At 54.5% G+C, this 23,765-nt stretch overlaps 1 protein-coding gene across 1 annotated transcript in view; it reads right to left on the bottom strand.

The window, feature by feature from the left end:
• Window positions 1-1,555: 1,555 nt before the first annotated feature.
• CEP43 (centrosomal protein 43) overlaps window positions 1,556-23,765 on the bottom strand; it is a 29,642-nt gene continuing 7,432 nt past the window's right edge. Inside the window, exons 6-13 of the mRNA XM_078447562.2 lie at window positions 20,388-20,468; window positions 18,243-18,302; window positions 10,562-10,785; window positions 8,607-8,737; window positions 6,330-6,398; window positions 3,875-3,914; window positions 2,969-3,065; window positions 1,556-1,824 (exon numbers count right to left, since the gene is read on the bottom strand). Of these exons, the coding sequence (XP_078303688.2) occupies window positions 1,750-1,824; window positions 2,969-3,065; window positions 3,875-3,914; window positions 6,330-6,398; window positions 8,607-8,737; window positions 10,562-10,785; window positions 18,243-18,302; window positions 20,388-20,468 (777 nt within the window). The 3' untranslated portion in view covers window positions 1,556-1,749. The remainder of the gene's footprint in view (window positions 1,825-2,968; window positions 3,066-3,874; window positions 3,915-6,329; window positions 6,399-8,606; window positions 8,738-10,561; window positions 10,786-18,242; window positions 18,303-20,387; window positions 20,469-23,765) is intronic.

Genomic DNA, 23,765 nt, shown 5'->3' with positions numbered 1-23,765 from the left:
GACAGCTCCGAGCCTGGAGCCTGCTGCGGATTCCGTGTCTCCCTCTGTCCCTCCCCTGCTCATGCTGGATCGCTCGCTCACTCTCTCAAAAATAAAGCGTAAAAAGAAAAATTGTTTTCAATAAAAAGGCACACCTGTGACACAGGTCCTGCAGTGGCTCAGAGAAAGCGTTTCCAGAGACGGTTTCCAGGCAAATGCAGTTTGGAACAAGCACACGGGGGGGACTCTCGGCAACAGAGCACATCCCCACACGGCGCTGTTCACACGCACAAAACGTGACCCACCGCCAGGACGGAGGCCACAGCCCACGGACCGAGGGCAGACCGACACTGCGGCTCCCAGGGGGCCCTGGCCCGTCTTCTGTCCTCCTTCCTCTTGGTGTTTATGGCTCAGTTTCACCGAGGGGCTACACAAGCAGATTGTCAAGTTATACAATCTCGCTCCTCACGTCATCACCTCCCTTTACCTCTGAGGGCCCAGCAGATATTTCTGCCCCATTTAGGCTAACGTGAAATGAAAAACGGGCACTCCGTGAACCACGGGGTCTGCTCACTTACTGAGATCAGTCAAGTAGGTCTAGTTCACTCTTTATTAATAAAGGTGACTTTTAATAAAAAGCATAATTGAATTCAAATAAAAAAGTACAGAACGTAACACATAATCACAGCGTCACTTACACAAACAGGAACGGACGTGCCCTCTCTGGGCTGTCTGGAACGGAGACCTCAGAGCCCTCGGTGACCTACGTGGACAGCAGCTCGGCAGGTGCGGGGGAGGGGGGCTGCCCCCAGGCCGGCACCGGCCCCGTGTGCCAAGGGCCGCGGCGGAACGACCTAGAGTGAGTGGGTAAAGCCCGTCAGACCAGATGTGGTCTTAGGCCATCACCACTGTTCCCGTCCAGTCTGGATTTGAATACGACCAGCCTCCACATCTGAAATAAAAGCGCTGCTTCATGCTTTCCGACGCCTTTTGGCATCTCGTCTATTTCCAGGCATCTTTATAAGCAATAAATTATAACTATAAAGAACACAACCTGCCGCTGACGCTCCTTACGTGGACCTGGGCAGCGGCCACTAATGTCAGCGACAAGTCCAGGAATTAAAAGTCAGAGCAACCTCTAGATTTCTTCAAATCAGGCAAAACTACGTAGCACACACACAAGTGTTTTCATAGAAGCTTCCTGGTCTAACGACCCTTCCAGACGGAAGGAAATACACAATAAAGCGGACACGTCAAATTTAACTTCAAGTAACAGGCTTCAATGCTACACATGTACCAGGTCGTTTTGCCAAGTATGTGCAGAACCACCTAATATCGAATATGCTTTGATTCCAGACGGCTCAAGCCACACACACACACACACACACACACACACACACACACACACACAGAGTTGTGTGAACCTACAGCTTTATTGACACCTTTCAGGATGCTCTTAATACTCGTATTTTCATGGGTTCACTCCCTGTGAGGAGTCTGAGTTGTAGATAATCAATTTCCACAGAGAAATGTGTAGCCAAACCAAATTAAGAACTTGTATCTTCCACACATGGGCTCAAGTCGGAAGCGTTTTGTTTAGTATAACGAAAAGTTAATTTTTAAAAATATCTGCAGTCTTTTTGAAACACAAGGCACCAACAGGGAGCAGACATTCCAGCAAAGAGTGATTGTCTGGGGCGGGTGGGGGGGGGATGCAACTGATCAGAGTCCTCTGTCCTTTGTTGATGAGAATACTTCCTCCTTTCGTGTCTATGCAACGTCTTCCAGATAATCCGCGACATCACTGAGCTGGGACACAGTCAGGTCCTGCGTCAGGTCATCAAGCTTCGCGGTTCAAACGGAAAAAGGAAAGAGAGCTGGTGTCAGAAGAGTCATAAACAATCTCTAAAACATACTGCTGTCATTTACATATCACCTTGTACTCCACAAACCACTTCATATTCAAAAGTCCCCTAAACCCTCCCCTTCCTCCCCCTATTTCGAAACCTGGGACGATTACCGAAGGCTGAGCTCGCAGCCCAAGGCCACGCTAACGAACACCTGTTGCCATAACCCTCCCAGCTGCCCCGGTGGCTGCAGGTACATCGGGTGCGACCAGAGACCAAGTGCCGGGAGCCGTCCTCCCCCAGCCTTCCCGACGCTCCCGTGAGGCACACACTACCGGTCCCGCTGCGCCAACGGGCAGGCTGGAGATGACCGATTAAAGCGCGCCCAGGAGACCACAGGACGCAAAAGGACACGCTCCCGGAGCCTGCCGGCTCCGACGCGCCGCCTCTCCCAACGGCCTGCCGCGTCCGCTCACCCCGCGGCGGTCACGGGCACTTGGGGAACGCCCCCCGTCCGCCTCCGGGCCGGGCCGCCTACAGCCTGAGAGGCGCCCACCTGACCGGCAGCCGCCTCCGTGACGCCGACGGGACAGCCTGAGATGCCGCCTCCGTCTCACGTGCAACGTGCGTCCACCCAAGTACACTGTGCCCTCTGCCCGAGAACAAGGATCTCCAGGACGCACTCCTAACCGCACAGCCCGCCGCGCGTCCGCCGCATCGTCCCCTCCGGGCTTCCGCGCCAGCCCTGGCCTGCCTGTTGACACGCCGCTTCACCTCCCCCTGCACGGGGCTCCCGTCCCTGCGCCCACTCCCAGTCCTGTCCCGACTTCTCTGGCCTCTGCCGTCTACACCCCTGAGGCGGTCAGTTCGGACTCCAGTCCCGACCCACCGGGGCCCACCTACGCCCACGACGCCCAGCCACAGGGCACAGGTGCCCCAGCGGCACGCACTGACCCCGGGAGCGGCCATCAGGGGCACCCTACAGACGCGTATAGGCCATGGTTTCTCGACTTGGGCCCAGTAGCTGTCACGTCACGATTTTCAACTGTTTTTCTCCTAATCCGTGTACAGTTTTTGAAGCTTCACAGTAAGTCAGGGCAACAGGCACAAACAACGTTCCACAGGAAACGCTAACACCATACTTTGTCACTGGTATTGATGTCGTCCATTTCCACAGAAAGATCTTCCTCGATCTCTTCACCGATACTCAGCTCACTTTTTTCTGAGCGATGGCTGGTACTAGTTTGAGAGAAGGAAACAGAATAAAGGACACTGAACATGAACGTTTAAATGAAATATCAGGTACCATTAACTTTGTACGTATTACCTCACCTGATCCTTAACATAACTGATCGAGGGCAACAGAAACAGGGGAGTCAACTTAAGACATGAGAAAACCAAGGTCCGTGATGGTGACTGTGGCCACAATGTCAGGAAAAGCACAAACCCAGGTTCTTAAAATTTCATCTACAAGCCATGCCATCTCTCAAAAAAACTGTATGATAAATCATTCTGTTAAGAAGTAAAATATAAATTCTCAATGCGGGGGGGGGGGGGGAGACCTTGTCAGTTACATCAAATTCTCAGGCTCTAATTTAAAATTTCTCATCACACCCACAACAATTATTTCCAAACCATCAGGCAACTCACAGATTGTAGTATCATTACATACGTAAAAAGGTATCTGAACAAAACATGACCTGTCATCTGAATGAGGACACTAGTTGGAGAGGGCAATGTCTGAAGTTAGGCACGCGTCCCCACCTCCCACGGGGCTGGGGGAGCGCACGTGGACCACGGCGACCTGATGCGACCTGACGCCTCCGACTGGCCGTGTTGTGTTCTTACCAAGTTTCCCGAACGTGACGCGTTTGTTCGCATTCTAATGCAAAACCAAAACAGGCTGCAAAGCGCAGGGTGTAACTCTGGAGTGACTAGCGTGCACGAGAGAGTCAAATACACTAAAATAAGCACCAACGTAATTCCGTGACACTTTCCTGTGTCACAAACTCTTTGCGATTTATTTGCTGCCCAGCTATTTTTCTTACCTGTTAAAATCATCAACATAGTCGTCGTCTTCTCCAGTCCCTGTAAGTTTAAGAAAAGACGGGCGACGTTTACATCAGCACGCTTCACGATGTAGCTACGATCGCACACTCACGTTTCCTTCAGGAAAAACCCCATTACCGAATGATATTGCATCATTAAAAATGAAGTCTCCAGGGTTAGAAATATCTTTCCCGTATAGGACACGAAAGCAAAGGACCAAATAAACTACCTAAGAAATAACAAAATGTCATTCATAAAATGTGGTTGATACCCAGTCTTGTATTCCAAGTACCCGAAAGCTAAATCACGTTGTATGTTTATCATTTGTAAAGTCGTCTGATATTAAAAATATCACGTGCTGGATGTAATGGGAGACCTCAAAACCAGGTTATCATGAACCCCCTACTGCTGCCTCACGGGCTGTGAGTTCGAGCCCCGCGTCAGGCTCTGGGCTGACAGCTCGGAGCCTGGAACCTGCTTCCAATTCTGTGTCTCCCTCTCTCTCTGCCCCTCCCCTGCTCGTGCTCTGTCTCTCTCTCTGTCAAAAATAAATAACATTAAAAAACTAAAATAATGTCCAGGTGGGGCTCTCAGTTAACGTACCCGCACTTTACAATCCGCGTGACCTCAGGCAACTCACATAACCTGGCTCTCATCTGCGGAAATGGAGGAAATACTAAAACCAACCTCACAGGGTTAAGACTGAGATAAAACCACCTGCTGCTACGGTGCCAAGTGCGTGTCGCCAGCGTCATGACTACCCTAGGCTGGCCCGCTAACATTCGTACGTTACTTCAAATACTGAGAAGTCCACAAATTCACGACGACGACGAAAACAAACAGGAAGCAATACTGTTGCAATACCATCAAACAAAACTAAACAGAAATGCTGATTTACACCAAACCCTCACGTCCGGCTGAGTGACCAGACTTCAGCTGACGAGTCCCAGGTCTTCCCCGCAGTGGCACCCACAGCCCCAGCCCAACGACCGCACAGGTCCCGGCGAAGGCGAGGGAAGCAGAGGGCCCCCTTCTCCCGGTGGCACCTGCGGCGCGGCAGGGCCCCTTCCCTCCACGAGGGGAACGCTCAGTGTCCCCTCCTCAATAGCAGGCTGGGGCTGCCCTGGCTTTGACAAAGAGCAGGCTGTCAGAGCAGAGGGACAGCAGGAGGCAGACACCTGGCACAGGTGAGACGCAGGTGAGACATAGAGGCAGCAGGCCGGGCAGGGAGCAGGGAGCAGGGGGGGGGGGGGGGGGGGGGTGCCAGAGGCAGGGCAGGGGCGGGCCAGAGGCAGGTTGAGCCGGCAGCCGCGGGTGGGGCTGAGGAAGAGGCGGCCTGCCCAGGAACCGGGGGACCTCTGGGCAAGGGCGCAGGCCCGCCCAGCGTCACCGTCACCGCCACGGCTGCAGAGTCCGGCAGCTGGGGCGCGTCCACGCTGCGGCTGCAGGGCGAGCCGAGACACCGCCAGAGGCAGCTGGCGCTCACGAGGCACCGTTCACTAGGGCCTGCGTGTGTCATTAGACTGTCTCCAGCGTACAAGGAGCTGGGTGCCGTCAGCGCCCGCAGACAGGCCCGGAGAGGGCACAGCCGGCCTCCGCCTGTTCGGACGCGCCACGGAGGGAGGCCCCATCTGCGATGCCACCTGCACCCACCCGCTCCCAAACCGGAGTCCTCTCCGCTCACTGCAGTGTCCTCCAGAATGGGGGGGGTCTCGCCAGGCCCCAGCGCCCACCCTGTGAGCGCAGATCCGGGGCAGCGGAAGGTCGCGTGGGGCACACACCCATGTCCCGCGGGGACGGAAGAGGGACCGCCAAGCACGCGGGCCGAGCCGTTTCTTCCAGCCCCTCCCGGGTGAGGTGCGCCTAGAGGACGCCCATCCGCCTCTGTCCCTCCCCCGGGACCGGACACCGGAGGAGAGCCCCAGGGCCCTGTAAGCGCTCACGTCCACAGAAACGCATTTCCTCCCTCAGGGTCACAAACCACCACTCCACATGACACAACTGAACACCAGATCCACAGCCTGTCTCCCGCTCAGGCTGCTCCCCCAGGGCCTGGACGGCGCACTCCCGGTGCCCAGAGAAGGGACTCTGCCTTTGCGCAGACTGTCCTCGGTCTGCGCTGAAACGTCACCCACCTGGTCTCGGCAGGGAAGTCGCCCCCGGGGCGAGGACGAGCCCACCTCCCGCCCATTTCCACCCCAGCGCCCACTGGCTCCCCCCACACCGCGGGTGTCTGCAGGGGCCCGTCCCAGGCAGAACCCCCCCCCCCCCCCCCGAGAACCCAAGCTCCACAAGCAGGGAGCCTGTGGTGGCCGCTGTGTCACCCACCCCAGGGGACCGCCAGGCGCCCAGTCAGGAGGCGCCTGCTGCAGGCCAACCCGCTGCATTTAAGATTTTATTCTAAAACATAATGGCCTTCAGGCCATTAAGACTAAAAACAGGAAATCTACTTACCTAATCCAAGCGATCCAACTTTATCATTGACCAACTTCAGATCTTTCAAAACCGTGTTTCCTCTTTTACCTGTGGAGGAAAAACATTCACACGGCATTGACTTTTAGAACCCAACAGTCTCTAAGGCGTATCACTGGTTTTTCCGGTATAGGGTTTATGACTATAACGTCATAACCAAAATCGAAGACAGAACTGCAAACTCTGACGAATGATGCTCACATCATGCATCGCACCCCTTTTTAACCACACACCATACTGCTCTTTATTGAAATCTGACCAGGAAATAATTTCTGGCCTAACAGATAGCACCGTCTGTGAAAAGACTCATTAAGTGTGAATTCAGGCACTACGGTTATTCTCAATTTTATTTCCTTCAATTTTGCTTTAATTCAACGGCTATTTCATTTACCAAACTGATTGTTTTTTCAGTCCTAAGTGCTCAACATCCTCTCCCAGTCGTCATTCTCTACTCGCCGTTAAGAGCAACTTGACCATGACCCGCTAAGTTCTCACTGCAGGTGACAACGACTGGAGAAGAAGAAGCGGGGGGGGGGGGGGGGGGGGGGGGGGGGACGGGCGTGGGCCACATGAACAGATAGGTGGCCAGTTTACTACCCGGCTCAAAGAAGCCACACGTCATCTCCTTCACGTATCCTGGGGAATCCCGCAGCTGCACCACGTAACATAGAAAGGTTAGTATGGGCGCCGGGGGGGCTCAGTCAGTTAAGTGTCCGACTTCGGCTCGGGTCATGATCTCGGTTTGTGAGTTCAGGCCCCACGTCGGGCTCTGTGCTGACAGCTCGGGGCCTGGAGCCTGCTTCGGATTCTGTGTCTCCCCCTCTCTCTGCCCCTCCCCAACTTGTGCTCCGTCTCTCAAAAATAAACATAAAAAAAAATTAAAAAACAAAAGTTAGTAAATACAAAATTATGCAAAAATCACACAATTTCTTAATAAAGATCTACTTTTTAGTAGGGTCTAAAACAGTGTCCATTAAATCTCTATTTACTGTGATATAGTAAACAAACTTCACCTACACACGTCTTCGTTCAAGGCTACACTTTCAAACCCTCTGTCTTGTCACCACCTGCATGTGGGAGGGGCGGGAAGGTAAACCGTGCAGCGACACGGCCCTTGCACGTCTGACAACCCGCCTCTCCGGTACGTGGAAAAAGAGAGGTCAGATTCACATTCCGAATAAGGAAATCTTGCCATTTGCAATGATGTGGATAGAGTCAGAGAGTATAATGCCGAGGGAGATAAGTCACAGAGAGACAAATATCATACGATTTCACTCACGTGTGGAATTTAAGAATCAAAACAAACGAGCAAAAGGAAAAAAAGAGAGAAACCAAGGGTCAGACTCTGAACCATAAAGAGCACACGGATGGGTCACCTGAATGGAGGGGCTGGGGGCATGGCTGGAACGGGAGGGCGTTAAAGAGCACACGCATCAGTCAGAGCAAGACAGATGCAGTCTGTTTTCACTCCTGTGTGGATCGCGAGAAACTTAACAGAAGACCATGGGGGGGGGGGGGGGGAGGGGAGGGGAAAAGAAAAGTTACAGAGAGGGAGGGAGGCAAACCACAAGAGACTCTTAAATCCAGAGAACGAACTGAGGGTGGATGGGGGCGGGGGAGAGGGGAAAGTGGGTGATGGGGACTGAGGAGGGCACCTGCTGGGATGAGCACTGGGCGTTGTGCGGAAGCGACCAACCACGGGAATCCACCCCCCAAGCCAGGAGTATACGCCGTATGTTTGCCAACTTATCAAAAAAAAAAAAAAAAGAGAACACGCATCATGGTGAACAAACACATAAAATAAATCTAGGAGATCACACACACGCACACAACGATTTGGGGTTCTGATATCCAAAGGGGAAAAAAGATGGGCCGGCTCCAAATGGCTGAAGGGAGAATATTTTAACATTCCCGTGACGATTATTTGCAATCGTAGAAGCTACAAAACCAATTCCTCACAACTGATCGACTCTAAGTCCTGCTCGAGTCCACCTAAACGCCCCACACGGGAGACGTGCCTTGGCACACTCACGATCTAAGGCGGCTAGGAAGCGGGTTTTGGAAGCGTTTCGCTGGCTGGGAAAGCCAACGGCGGCACGAGGAAGCGAGGCGACCACGACCGACCGTGGTAAAGGGAGGGAACGGGAGCCCCCTCAGGAGCACCGCGGGCTGAGCACTCGCGCAAAGGAAACGGCTCACGGGCTACTTAACCAGACAAAACCCATCGCCAGGCCTCGGCCGGGTCTCCAGCGCACTCACTTCCGGCCTCTGCGGACGAGGGGGCTCCGGGGGCTCCGGGGGCTCCGGTCAGGGAGCTGCGGCCGCTCTTCAAGGGGGGCGCGTCCGAGAGCGAGGCGAGGCTTCCCGCGGGCGGCCCGGGCTCGCTCCTCCTGCCAACAAACAAGCGGGTCGCCTCAGTCGCCTGCGGCCAGGCCAACGACACAGAGGCGACTCCACCGCGGCGGGAGTGCGCGCGGCGCCGGGACCCAACGTGCGGTCGCCGAGTCCGCGGCGAGTGACCGGAGAAGCCCGCTGGCCTCTCCCAAATCGTCTGCGACCTTACAAACCGAACTGTTTGGCACCGTCAGGCTCTGTGATTTTTAGCAGACGCCGGCGAGGGGCAGCACAGAGGCCGCCTCCCCAGCGGTGCCCCGCCCTCGCGTGGGCCTCCCGCGGCCCCCACCGCCCTCCTCACCCCTTCCCCGGGGCCTCCTCTCCAGCCCTGCCCACGCCCACCCACGCCAGCAGGAACCTTCCCAGGCTGCTACCGTCACCCCTCACCCCCCCACCCTGCCAAGTGCACCCGCGCGCTCCGCCCTGCGCACGGCACCGCCAAGACCGGCCTCTCCCCGCACCCCTGCACGTCGGCCCCTCCCCCCTAGCGCTGTCCTCAGCAGACAGGCGCACGGCCATTCCCCACTTCCCCACTTCATTGTCCTCCCCCCACCCCTCACACCCCTGTAAGACACAACTCCCCACCTGCCATCCACCCCCATCCTCCGCCCAACCCGCTCTAACCCTCCGCCACCGCAGCCGGCCCCACGATCCGGCACCCCGCCTCCGTGCCACCCCTGCCTCCGTGCGGCGACGCAGTGACTGGCTTCCAGGACTCACTCCGGCCTCCTCCTTCCAGGACACCTCTCCGAACCCCCCGGGTCCCTTCCCGCTCCCTCCTCCTCCCCTCGCTGACCTCCAGGTGCCACCTGCCACTTCCCAGGTGACAGCCTCCAAGCTCCCCTAGGGGCAGCATCCAACACGGACACCTCCCTACCCCCTCACTGGGCCTCGAGCCCAGACCTCTCCCCCGAATGCCCGTCGGACGCCCTCAGTTACCGGCCTGAGGCCTGACCTCGGCAGCAGCGAGCTTCCCAGCCTGAGTTCTAGACCGTCACCTGCCCAGCTGTGCAGCCCAGCCCTGCTCTCCACCTGTCGGCGGGGTTTCCAACCCTCCAGCCATTCAGCTGAAAACCCTGGGCCCTCCCTCGAGGTCACTTCGTTCTCTGACACTGACCAGCAAACCCCTTCGGATCCGGCCTCCAAGCACACCCCCAAACTGCCAATTTCTCACCACTTCTGACATCGTCTCTCACCCGGATAATCCCGACCGCCTCCCACATGGACGCCCAGTGGCCAGACCCCAGGGCTCCCGGTCTCCCTAACGGCGAAGTCGTACGTACTCCCGCCGCAGTGCCCCTCGCCGTGCTCTGCCGTGCCCGCAGGGCTGCGCGAGCTGCCTCCTCTCCCCGGAGTTCCAGAAGCCCCGCCATCTGCCCGGCCGACTCACCAACTCAGTGAGCTCCCCCCCTACCCAGGACGGACGCTCTAGCCGAGCACCACCGGCCTCTGCTCGCCCCGTCACTGCTCGGCCATCACTCTGGCTGCATCCCCCTGGCGGCTTGTCGGGACTGCCTCCTCCTTGGTGCCTCTGTCTACAAGACTGCGGGCTTCTGGAGGGAGGCGCCCTGCCTGAGCTCTGGCTGCCCCGTCCTGGCACGGGACAGGCACTCGGTACGTGCCCGCCGACGGAAATCAGTGATACCCAGGTTTTCGCCACCTGGGATTCTTTCACAGCACGAAAGGCTTTAGTGACACAAAATCAGACTTACATATCAATAATTACAGAAGCTTTAGTAGCTCGTTTTTAAATTACGAAATACTTGGAAATGATATTTTTAAGCCTCTGGCCTGATAATCCAAAGACACGGTTTACTCACCAACCGTAAGTTTTTTCTGGTTTAGGAATGGGATCATCAAAGAAAGAATCCCCTTCCATATCATCTCCGTCTGGACAAAGACCAGCTTTGTCTTTGACATCTAGACTTTTGTTACTTAGGAAAGATCCAATTTTCGTTTCATGAGTCAGCAAGTGGAGACTGCTTCTGCTCTTTGGTTCTGATGAGGAGAGACTCGTGTCACTCTGACTGGCCTCACTGTTGGCCTAGGAAAACAGAACGGGAAAGAGAAGAGGCCTCCTTGGTGAAATGAAACATTAAGAAGCTATTTGACACAAGAAAACATCACACGGACATACACAAACCTCTGTGTGTGTGTGTGTGTGTGTGTGTGTGAGAGAGTGTGTGTGAGATCTCACAGCTGCATGGAGGGGAGAGTAACCCCGTGACCTATCAGCGCGTCCCCAATTCATGGCATGGCTAACTTCCGAAGGAGAGAATGTCAAAAGTAATGTGTTCAAACCATTCTTCTTCTCCCTCCCTAAATGGAAGTATCTTTCGCTACCCCATTTATAAAGAAGCTTTCTCACTTATAAATAACTTCTGCATTTCCTCTTACGTGTCCATCACTGCGTCAAAAGTTATCTTAAATTAGTAAGTCGCCAACTTGCAGAAAGGAGGAGGGCCCACGGGTGAAGAAGGAAGATTAGTTCACGTGAACGAACCAGGCAGTAAAACAAAGCATTCATCAGGGAAGACGGCACTTGTCCACCCAGCGCCAAAGAGAACAGGCGTCGAGGCGAGAGGGGCCCTCTCCGCCGCCCCCGCGTCGAAGGCAGATTTGCTGCCGAAAGCACGGGTCTGACTTCAGACACCGGACAACCGCCCGATCCACACTGCCTCACCCGTCCGCGGACAAGTGTCCCGCGTCCGCCTCTGCGCACCTTACACGGTACAAGACCCTCAAGCGTCTCTACCCCCGTCCTGCCCATCTGGTGTTACGGGCGCAAAACCGCACACCGCAGTTTCTTGTTTTCAGTTGGCCTTAATCCGCACAACCTCACTTTACTCCATCCTTGGTCCCATTTCCTTTTGCCCTTAGACACGTCTAGGTCAACAACAACAAAAACAAAGCATGCTAGTGGTGATACAAGCAGCTAGCCTTTCTGGAGAACCTTCAAATCTTCCTCCAGGCGATCTCCTTTTCATCTCAAAAGCAGCCTAAAGCTTTTGAGATGGGAGGGGGGGAGGCGCGGGGGCAGGGGCCGTCCTCCCCGCTGATTCGGAAAAGGCGGCGTGCAGTCGTTTTAGTCACTTGCCAAGGTCCCCAGAAAGCTCAAGGGTCAGGTCAACACTAAGGTCTGATTCCAGAGCTTAGCCCTTAACACTCATGCCACGCCATTAGGTCGACTCGTATGAAATTGCACTTTTGTGGGTTCACACGGACAACTTCCCCAGGTTCGGCCTTCCGCACCACAGAGGGCAGTGCTGTGGCCGGGCCCGCACGTGTGCAGAGGACTCTCCCGTGTCCCCCCACGGACGCCTCCCCCGTCCACGCTCTGCTGCCGACCACACAGGGAACCGAATTCAACTAGAGTAGTATTCTCCAGCCGGGACTGCTGCTGGGAGTTAAGAGAGGAGGCGTGTGCAGGGGGAGAGGCGAGCGGGCGAGGAAGCCGTGAGGACGGCGCTCCAGGAGGACGCACCTTCCGTACGCGTAGGGACAGGGTGGGGCGTGTGTGTTAAGACACAGTTCACACTTCTCCACGAGAGGCCGTGACCGGCCGACGGCAGGCAGGACGCGTGCCACGCAGTGTTTCGGGCCTTGTACACAGCCACACGCTGCAGAAGTTCCTAACGTAGAGAAATCAATTCTTGTGAAAGAGACGTCCGGGAAAAGAAACACCGACCTGTCCTCCTTTAGACGACACGCGGCACTTTCACGCGGCAGAAACGTTTCACCGTCTCCCAAGCACTTTCTGGAAGTTCCCCGTGTGATCAACTACAGAGAGGCACCACCCACCTACATGGTCCCCGGATTCGTGCCCGACGTCATTTACGATCCATACCCGCTGAGACACGGATTGATCGTGTTTTCAAAGACATATACATGTGGAAATAAATACCCTGACTCGTGACATTTAAACCCATTTACAACTACAGATACCGAGAAACACACTCTCTCCGTCAGAACACTCCTGAGAAAACTCAAAAGGTCGAACCAGTGTGAAGTAAATGGGACGTAAACGTAAAGCAACTTAACAAAACACAGTATTATTCCAAAAAAGTCTCTCTCGCCCGTGAAGTCACGTAACGGTTTATGTGACGTAACTGCAGTCCCCGTGATGAACCGCAGACACTTAGCGATCCCTCCCTCTCCGTCCCTGGTGATCTCTGACTGGTCCTAGCAGTATCGCCGGTAAAGGCGCAAGGACTAGTTTTAGGAAGACAACTTCCACAGACAAGCGCGCTCTGATGTTCGGCACAATGCGCATTTGTAAAAGTAATAATTAGTTTGTTTTAAAACTGCAGTTCTCGGGGCGCCTGGATGGCTCAGTCGGTTGGGCGTCCGACTTCAGTTCAGGTCATGATCTCGCGGTCCGTGAGTTCGAGCCCCGCGTCGGGCTCTGTGCCGACGGCTCAGAGCCTGGAGCCTGTTTCAGATTCTGTGTCTCCCTCTCTCTCTGACCCTCCCCCGTTCACGCTCTGTCTCTCTCTGTCTCAAAAATAAATAAACGTTAGAAAAAAAATTAAAGCTATAGTTCTAGTCATCTAGGGGGTAAAATTTAAAAACACTCCCATCTGCTTTGGAACTGGGCTCCAAATCCATTTCTAAACTACACAGGAATGTGTCACCCTAACTGTGACTAAGTGTTTATCTAAAGAACCCTTACTCAATCGGGTTCCTAATGAATTCACTGAACGTGACTCCAAATCACTTCTCCCGTTGGAAAACAAGCCACACTGACAGAAGGATTTATCAAAACATCGACAGGTTACCACAAAAGCACCACAGAACTTTAAAACCGATTTCCACACGGGAAATCCGAGTCCTCTGAGCAACAACAAGTCAAGTCACGACGTGTTCCCTAGAATGTGTTTAAATACCCTGCATCGTGGCTTGAGACGAGTCTGTCTTGTGCACACAGATCCAGTGACCGCGGTTTCCATCACGTACATGTGGACAAACCGGAGGAACCAAGGTAGCTAAAATTAAGCCCTGTTTACAACAAACCGGCGTGACAACAACAGAAAGAATCCCGAGACGAATTCACTCCCTTCGCATTCACTCCCTGGACGAGCTCAGAGCCCTCAGCGGTTGTGACGGGTTGAACGGTGTCTCCCCAGAAGGGAGGAGACGGAGCCCTAAGCCCCGGTGCTCCAGAGCATGCCCTCACCAATCGGGTCACGACAGACGGGACAGCTCACGAGGGCTCACGGCGCAGGAGGCAGGCCTGGCTCCCCACCGGGGAGAACCCACGGGGGCATCCCGGCGGGGACGGAGCGACAGGCGCACGCCATGCTCACAGTCCTCAGAGGAACCGGGCGTGCGGACACCCCCCTTTCACACCTGCGGCCTCCAGAACCACGAGACAGCAAGGGCTTGCTGTCTAAGCCACCAGGTGGGTGGTGCCTTGTCGCAGCAGTCCTGCTCAGGGCTCCAGACAGTAGCCTCCCGGAGGTCGGCCTTTTCACAGAAGCCACTGAGCAGCACGAAAGCAGTCGCTAAGTGCCCGGGCACCGACCTCGAGACTAATAACCGTCGTGGTAAATTACAGTAAAGTTGCAACAAGGTTTCAGAATGTACCTAATTCTCTACAAGTACACTTACACATTTAGACTTCAGTCATTTCTAGATTAACAGAAAACTGACATCACAGAGAAAGAAGTTTCACGGTGAAAATAACTACAAATTTTCCAGGAACCGAATAATGAGTTACCACTAGAACATCTCGAGAACCAAAAAAATACCAAAAAATTACCACTAGAACATCTTGACCACCAACAAAATAATAATAATTCTGCTTTTCCAAACGAAAGGCTTAATCTGCACTGCTCATGCACAGAAACATCACACCTAAAGAAATAACCCACTTTTAAAAAAAAAAAAAAAAAAAGAGCAAACCCACTTTTGCAAAAGTACTAAAGGAACCTATGGGAACTAATTCCCTTCCTCGCTGGTGTCTCAAGCCCCCAGCTCTGCCCACCCGCCCCCCACCCTGCCAGAGGCCTTTTTTGACCCAAGATTTAAAGAATTTTACTACAGCTGTAAAACTACATTTAGAATTCACTCACCTAGAAAATAACACCACCGTAGGTCTCGAAAGCCACAAAACATTTAAACTCCTCTAAAAACTTTCTCTAGACCACCAGTGCCTTTGATCCGCAGACAATCTGCAATCCCTCCAGACGCACCCTACCTCTGGCTCTGAAAACAGACTAGAAAATGACCCTCTGCACCGAGGCTCCGCTCTCCCAGATCCGGCCAGCAGCTCGGGGGCCAGCGGGAGAGGGCCTGGCTGTCCCCTCTCGAACCTGAAGCGGCCCCGCGACGTGCAGCTGGCCGGGCACAAGTGCGAGTGGCCCAGCGCTGGGCCTGCTGCTCACCCACGTGTACCCATCCATTCAGGAAGGGGTGTGAGTGTGTGTGTGTGTGTGTGTGTGTGTGTGTGTGTGTGAGGGAGTGACGCTCCTCAAGTATCTAGAAAGCCCTGAGCAAAGTGCAAAGACACAGAAGCATGCCCACCCCACCCCCAAACCTACCCGCATGGCGGTCTTCACCCCTGCCCTCAATCAGTATCACGCTGGGCCGATCCCAGAATTTTGAAAACAAGGAATAACAAATTCAGAAGCATCCCTGTTTAAGAACTTGAGAAGCAATACGCTAACTAATTTGGATGTAAATCTAAAAAGATAAAAAATGAAAATTAAGAAGAAAACAAAAAAGAAAGAACTTGAGAAGCAAAACATACCTCCACACACACTAGATTTAAAACCCTGAGAAACGATTACAAAAAGGATGATCTTTCCCATTACATTCAACGCGATGACAGAAAGCCTCTGAGTCTAAACATCGCAAACAAAAACTCCCTCGCGTCTTAAATAACACACCTAAGTCAGTGGATTCCACCAGTCTGTCTGCACCACAACCGGCACCGGGTCGGCAGCACCAAAGGGTTTACGGTGAAACGGACCGGTACAGACTCCGGAAGTCTGGAGTCCGGACCAGTACAGACGACGCTCCGGAGGGAGGGCTCCCGACACACTGGGAACGTTTACCGCCACGCCCGCCCACCCAAGACCCCTCCACCCAGGACTCCAATGCCCCCGGCCACCCTCCACCACCCTTCAGCATCTCACAAAGGAACAAAAACCAGAAATGTAACTTTTATGCAACCAACTTAAATTCGCTCCAGAACCTTGGATTTTGCTCTGCATATTGACAGGTTTATCGTAACAAGTACAAATCAAATATATATACGTACATATATACGTACGTATATATATACACACACACGTACATATACATATAGACATAAATGATTTTTGAAGCTCATTTCTAGTATGGATATAACTTCTCTGAAAACAGCCAAGGATCTCCAAATAAGCCCTAAGTCCCGAGCCTTCCTGCTTCCTGCCTGCAGAAGAACACGACCCTTCCACACCCCTGCTCCCTGCTCGGCATGGGGCTCTCCTGCCGCTCCGCCCATGGTCCCCACACTGGCTCCTGGCAGGCGGGGCCACGCTCACAGCTTTGCACCCTGGGAAAGGCCACCTAGCTACCCTGTGAAGGGCCCAACGTCAACGTCCACAGGCAGCTCGGTATTTGATTATTAAGATGTTAAGAGTGTTAGGATATTAAGGACACTGGAAGCCCACCGCACATGCAGGCAAGGCCGAGAGGCACTGGAATGAGAGGTAAGGGCTCACCCATCAGGCTGGACATAGGGGATGCTGGGTGCGACACAGATTTATCATGGCAATTCAGAAACGAGATCAAGGAGGGGGGGAGCGGGGGAAGTTTCAAAGTGGCTAAGTATCTTTGGTCAGAAATACAAAAGTGAGATAAAAGGGGCCCGACCAATAGCCTACAATTCCGGGGCACGGGCCTGTCCACATTCTTCAGTCGCCCCCCAGGTCGGGGGACCACGAGGCCTGCCCGCTGTAGACCGAAGGGTAAAGTCTGGGCCCACCATGGCTGCAGTTCACTGCAAAGTGAAAATTCATCTTTCGACGTGCTTTGGTTCTATGTATAGACCTCTTCGAAATGTCTGAACCAGGAAGACTGGATGAAAATGTAATACTATGAAATATGCTTTTAACGTTTTTGAAAAGTCCAACAAATTGACTACATGTATCTTTAAAAAAACTACGCTGTTTTATATCGTTAGCCATCTTTCTTAAGGGGGGGTCTCACCTCTCCAATGAGACTGTTGCCTGTTTCGGTGGGGACCACGGTGAGGTGCCCACAGCGCTTAACACAGTGATGTGCACCACACACGTGTTCAGACGTACCTGCTAAATGCCACTCTAAAGGGTCTTCTCACGTAGAAACACACACAGATGACACGAACAAGTACAATAACGGGAATTTACTGGAGAAACCACAAGAATGAAGGCAGCTAACACAACAAATCCAGGGTTTAAAAGCCCTTTAATTTTGAGGGTCTTCGATTATAAGCTAAGGTTCCACAAGAACTGAAGCATCTCGCAGAACTAAAAACTAAATATCTTAAATATCTTATCCTAAACAGGTATGAGAACTGTCCTGATGAGTAGTGTGCTTCTAAGAACTCTAATACTTAAATTTTAAAAGCAGCTAATCTACTGGCTGGGTCCATTTTTGTCATCTCTCAGGGAGGAAAAAACGCGGCCAGGCACAGATCCCTGACGACTCAGTGCGCCTACCCCGTGCACCCCCACACACCCCCCGCCCCAGGCACCCCCGCGGCCAGGGCTTCGTGGAAAGGCTCGTCATCGACATCGATGTGCAACGGGCAGATGAGTTGCTGAATGCTGAACACCTTTCATTTATCGCCCGGAACTTATCCAAAAAGTAGTCTGATGTTCTATTTACCTCAGATAAAAATCATAACGTTAAGAATAAGAATAGGACCCCCTCCCCTGCTCATGCTGTCTCTGTCTCAAAAATAAAAACGTTAAAAAAAAATTTTTTTTTTTTTAAAGGGGTGCCTAGGTGGCTCAGTCTGTTGAGCATCCGACTTCGGCTCAGGTCATGATCTCAGTTTGTGAATTCGAGCCCCGCATCGGGCTCTGTGCCGACAGCTCGGAGCCTGGAGCCTGCTGCGGATTCTGTGTCTCCCCCTCTCTCTGCCCCTCCCCTGCTCATGCTCTGTCTCTCAAAAATAAATAAAAACATTAAAAAAAAATTTTTTTAAAAACAACATGTATAGGACCATCCAAAGGGAAAACAAAAATTTTCGACTTTTTTTTGGACAAAACAAAGAATTCTCCAAGTAAAATTAACTGCACATTTGAAAAATACAACAGTATGATTTTCACCCGGATGAAAACTGAAAGTGAGATTACTTTTCTCGGCACTGTGACTTTATCACAAGTGACCGCAGACAAAGGAGCACGGGCCCGGGGCGGGCAGGGACCGTCCGGCAGGGACCCAGCGCCCGGCAGGGACCCGCGGCCCCCAGGCTAGCGGTCTGCTGTGGCGCGGGCTGCGCTCCCCCTCTGCCCTCGCGCGTGTTACCTTGGCACCAGACTTCCGCCTGCTTGTCTTCTTCTTACCTTGTCCTGTGTACCTTGGTATCTGAGCATGAGAATAAAATGACATTTTACCACAAAGCATAAATCTGCAAAAAGAAACTAATTCATCACCAAACTAACAAAGCTTCCGATTAGCAAAGTTCTTAAAACTGGAAACCTGAATCAACCTGTTCCTTTTAGAGGCCCACTATTTTTTTTTCTTCTCTTGCCTTAACTCTCTTCCTCAAGTGCTTCAACCCACGGGGAACCGCTGGGCCTCACGGCTACCTGGTCACCCGTCCACACCGCGGCCGCAGCCCGCCCCACGGCAGCTGTGCGGGCAACCGCTCCTCCGGGCCCCGCCGGGCCCGGCTTCCCGAAGCTTCCTCGGGAGCACACGGCACGGGCTCCGAAGGTCGGGCTGGCCCCCACGACTTCCCAGGATCCCCGGGCCCCTCTGTGGGCTCCCGGACCGGTAAGGCACCTGCTCTAAGACACAGGCTCTCCTTAGAGCCCAAAATGATTCCGGGAGCACCGAGCCGTAAAGGAAAGCAGGCGAGTGAAAGGTGGGGAAAGTGCCAAAACTCCGAATCCACACGTCAGCGCCGCCGGGAACCGCATTCCCACCGTCGGAAGGCCTCCCGTTGACACGAGTCGGCCGTGGCACCGGGAGCGGCCACGGCCACCGGGAGCATGGAGGACCGCTCTCTCAATCACCCTTCAAAACGACATCACTGTCCTGTGAGCACGTGGGGCAACGTTCCCCCGCCAGCTAACTTCAACGATCCTCAGCAAAACTCCTAGATCTTGAAACTTAAGTCTGTGCACAGAGAGTAAGAACACGCGAAAGGCTTTGCTATCTTATCCTGAAGACACACCGCGTGCAGAAGTCGGTGCTGCTAACTGGCTTTAAAAAAATACTGCTACTCTGCTAAAGAGAGAGCGCCCAGAGAGCTCCATGCCGTGGGCTCTGATGTTCTGGAATATGCGTTAATTTGAACCCCTTCACGGCCAGACATTTTCACAGAAAGCAGTGCTGCTCACAAAGGCTCTGACAGCTGGCAATTCATTTAAAGGGTCTTCTTAAACTCACTCACAACCTCGTTCTCTCGGTTACTGTGGTTACGGCCTCCCATGAGCATCAAGGGAAAACCTTCCCCACAGAAAAAGCTCACCAGACCTCGGGGAGAGGGGACCGCTACGCACGGGATGACGGCCCCTTCCCGCGGCGGGAAATAAAGCACCAAACCCTTTGGTCTCCAAATCGAAAAAATGAAAAGGAGCAGCCACATCCCAGAACCGGCGACAACACAGCAGGGACCGCTCACGGTGTCTGAGCCCGGGCGTCTGAGAGAGAGAAACCCCCCTCTACCACGTCCGGCCCCTACACGTCGCCTCACCTGGAACCACCCGCACAGCCCCTCCAGCGCGTCACCCTAACCCTGCGGGCTGGAGATCAGAGCGACGGTCCCAACGCCACCCGACCCGACCCCACCCCGGCTAGGACTGGCCGGTTCCACCGGTGCGCGCCGCGCCCGACCGGTCACGGGGCGGCACGCGCCCGAAGCATCCTGCTTCTGCCGCCCTGTTGCCCCCGGCTTCCAGTCCCAGGGTCCCGCTCTAGTCTCGTCCAGGGTGCCAAGTCCCTGAGACCGGACGGCCTCGGCTCAACAACCCATAGCCGCCCCCTACGCACGCAGCCAGAACAAACGTATGTTCGTATGCATCCTCCAAATGGCTCGCTAACATAAAACCCTTGCAATTTACCATCCAAACCGGTCCCCCGTCTGCGAAATTCAACACAACGATATCCTGGAACCACAGTCTGGAACCTAGCACCCTCAGGCCAGGAATTTATGAGCGAAGAGTAAGTAAACGTCCTGGCCAGCTGAGGAAGAAGATGTTCCAAGGACCAAACTGAGGAAGAAGATGTTCCAAGGACCACACGAGCCCACAGAGCCCCCACTTCTGTTATTCAACAGCATATTCCTCTCCAGGACACAAAATTCAACACAGTCCCAACCAAGGGAAATCATCTGTAAAACCACAGGCTGCATCAGGGGAAAGACGCGTCTTCGCGAAACTACGCAGCGCTGGCGTCAGTCACGCGACGGGAGAGACAGCAGCAGAGTCCCCGCGGCCGGCTCACCTTGCTGGGACTGCTGTGTGCGCTCATCTTGCCGTCCGGTGACTTCGGTGGAGAATGCACATCAGAGAGATCTAGCGCACCCTAAAACATTTCACAGTTAAAATTAAAACAGATTCAGAGCAAAACATAAACATACTAATTATGCCTCAACGGAATTGTAGCATTTAGAACTACTACAGGACGTCGGTGTTTTTGTAATTATCGTAAATATCCTTACGAGATTTTCCCCAATTTTGCTACAGCAGAAACAAAACGAAACACACTTAGATCCCAATCACCTAAGTATTTCGCTCAATGACCTTGACCCAGTCTCCCCCCACCCCCCGCCCCCGCCCAGCCCGTGCACATGAACCCGGCCCGTGAGCCACAGCCACGCTTCCAGACTCGCTTCCCTACCCCGCCGTGTCTCCACCGTATCAACGAGCAACTCTCAAGAGTCGCCCTCTTCGACGACCACGCCCCTCCCTTCCTCCTCTCTGAGCCCGGTGCCCCTCCAGCCCTGTCGCCGCCCGCCACCGCCCACGTCCGCGTCATACAACCACCATCTGCAGGGCATGGCTGGTCAGCTCTCGGCGCTACGCTAAACGCGAAGGAGGAATTCTGCCAGGTTTCTTGAACAGAAATCACCTCCTGAAATTCACCCGCTCCATCATCCCAAGCTCTGTGCGCTGTATGCGTGTTAAACATCGGTCACTTTGCCCCAAGAACCCTTCCAACAGCTGCAGCTTTTAAACGCGAAAACACGCTGCGCTTCACACCTTTGCTCCTCCGGCGGCCCCGTGACGTCGAGTAACGGCGTCGCCTTCTCCCAGGCTGACCGCCTCACCTCACCTCGGCAAACTTCTCTTCTTCCCGATTACCCTCCAAGGCCCTAGCCCTCTGCCAAGATATTAGCTCACTCGGTCTGGCTGCTTCTTCCCTCACAGGGGATCTTTTTCTGCCTGTTTGTCTCTGTGTTTACAGCCACCGTCCTGGTCGAGATCTGCCTTCCCCCGATCTCGCCATCTAACCTTCCCAAACGTGTACAAACGTGTACCTCCCGTGTACGCAAGTCTACAAAAGCTTCCCACTGACGTGAACGCCCGATCTGTTAAGAATGCCTGTCCCCAACAGAGGCCTGACGTGAGGAGAGAGGGCCGGGCCACAGCAGGCACGGCCACAGGCAGGTGGGGCCAGGGCTCAGCTCCAACGGCAGCCAGCGGGGAGAGAGGACGAACAAGGGGCAACATCCCAAAAGGCAGAGTGGAAGAGAGGCTGGGAATGAGAAACTCCCCGGCCGGATGCGGGGGTGAGGTACCGCTGCAGGGGCACAAGGCATCAGAAGGCGAGAAAGCAAAAGCCACTTTCAAGGACGAGCAATCTGCCTCAAGCTCAAGGTCCCACGTTTCAAAAAAAGACGTAAGGCCAGAAAGACGAGTTGACGCGTCAAGACTGAGGAATCTGGACGCTGCCTGGTTGCCATCACACGGTGACTGCAATTTCCAAAGAGGAAAGGAACAGATAAAGAGCTGAGCTTCAACACGGAGCCGGCAAGAGCGAAGGGTGCAGACCGAGCGCCGAGGGCACCCACAGGTGCCGCTGAGCTGGACGGGGGCGACCATGAGGTGCTCCCGGGGAGGACAGAGCTCACCAGGGGCAGTGCAGACCGGCGAGTGCGCGACTCCACGCGGGGGCACATCCGACACCCTCTGCCAAATCAACTCAAAGTCCCGGGCGAGGATGCGGGCCCGGCAACGGGATTCTTCAGGTGGTTTAAAATGCAATTTGGGTCAAGGCATCACTAACTGAGTTCATTGGGCTTAATCCACGGCTGGTTTTCTTCCCCGGCGTCAGAAGTCAAAGATTAATTTTAAAAAAACCTACCATTTTTTATTTCACTGTATAAATGACAGGCTTCCTCTCAAAGTTATGAACACTAGTGAATGACAGAAGAGCCAAAATGGACACCCGGGAGTTCCCTACTTTAAATATGAACTTGACTCCGGATTTATTTGTGTGCACCCACACGCACACGCACACACGAAGTACACACCCCAATATTAAGAGGGGAAAAGTAGCAGAAAGTAGGTATCTCGCAGCGGTCTCCGACCTCGTGGCGCCACGGAAGCCACGGAAGGGCGTCTCCGGGCCCGTCCGACAGACCGCGGCCGTGACACGGGCTAGGCTGATCGGGGAGGCGCCGGGGCCTCCGGTCACGACGACGGAAGAAGGCACCGCTGAGTTTCCATTTTCAGACCGAACCCACTAGGACAGAGAGCTCTGACCGGGTCCCGGCTCGAGGCCGACCCCCCGTCCACAGCACACAGAGCTGGCCGGTGACGGCGGCTTCGGGCGGGACAGGGAGTCCTCCTGACAGAGGGACCGACCGAGGCCACCAGGGGAGAGGCAGCTCCTCGGAGCGGGACCGAGGAGGCACAGGCACACGACCGACACACACAGAGAAGCGGGGGGCGAGCTGGGGCTGCGCGGTCACGCGGGAGGAGGCGGATTTCTGTGTCTCGTGCGGCTTCCGCTCGGTCAGAAGATAAAGCCGGTTTTTTCACACAGGACTCAGACGCCCGAGTGAGCTGACCAGGCGGGGATGTTTGTGAAGGGCTGGAAATCCTGGTTTCGAGCCGGGAGAAGGCGCTGAGCTGGATGTGGGGAGTCCTCCAGACGGGAACGGTAACAACACGAGACACGGCGGCAACACAGGCCAAACCTTACGAGACCTCTACGTGCCCGGACGACCTCGGTCCTCACCACGACCCTCGAGGCTCCTTTCTAGTCTCTCCGTCTCCTAGGTGAGGACCCAGGGCGCGTGAAGGGTGAGCGACCTCCGGGAGGTGACCCCAGCAGCCCGGCTCCGCGTCCGAGCCAAGGCTGGCGCGTGAGGGAGGGACGGCGAACCAGAGACGACGACGACGACGCGGGTGGCTGGCACTGCAGGGAGATGGACCGAAGGGCGACCCGGAAGGAAAGAGGAGGGCAGGCAGACAGACACGGCTCACCACCACCCACCGGCCCAGGAGAGAGCAGGAAGCAAGACGGTCTGGAGTTGGTTAAGTTTATGCGACTTCTTCTTCGCCACTAGCTGGTACGACGCCCATCCCGTGATAAGCACCACCAGACACTGGGGAAACAACTACAAACGAGTGAAATTACACCCACAAGCTGAGCGACAACGTGGGCTCTGCGTGGGTGACTTGCTCACCCACCGGGACGCGGGTCTCACCGGGACGCGGGTCTGCTTCCTGCCGCTCGGAGCACCTTCCCGGTCCTGTCCCCTCCTGTCCTCCCGCAGCAAGATGGGGTTTAACGACTGGAAACGACCGCTGCCCCCGGGGCGCCTGGGGGGCTCAGCCGGTTAAGCGTCCGGCTTCGGCTCAGGCCATGATC

Source organism: Panthera onca, chromosome B2 (assembly GCF_046562875.1).
Source record: "Panthera onca isolate mPanOnc1 chromosome B2, mPanOnc1 haplotype 2, whole genome shotgun sequence".
NCBI lineage: Eukaryota > Metazoa > Chordata > Mammalia > Carnivora > Felidae > Panthera > Panthera onca.
The sequence above is the reverse complement of the archived record's forward strand: the minus strand, read 5'-3'. Positions and strand labels throughout refer to the sequence as shown.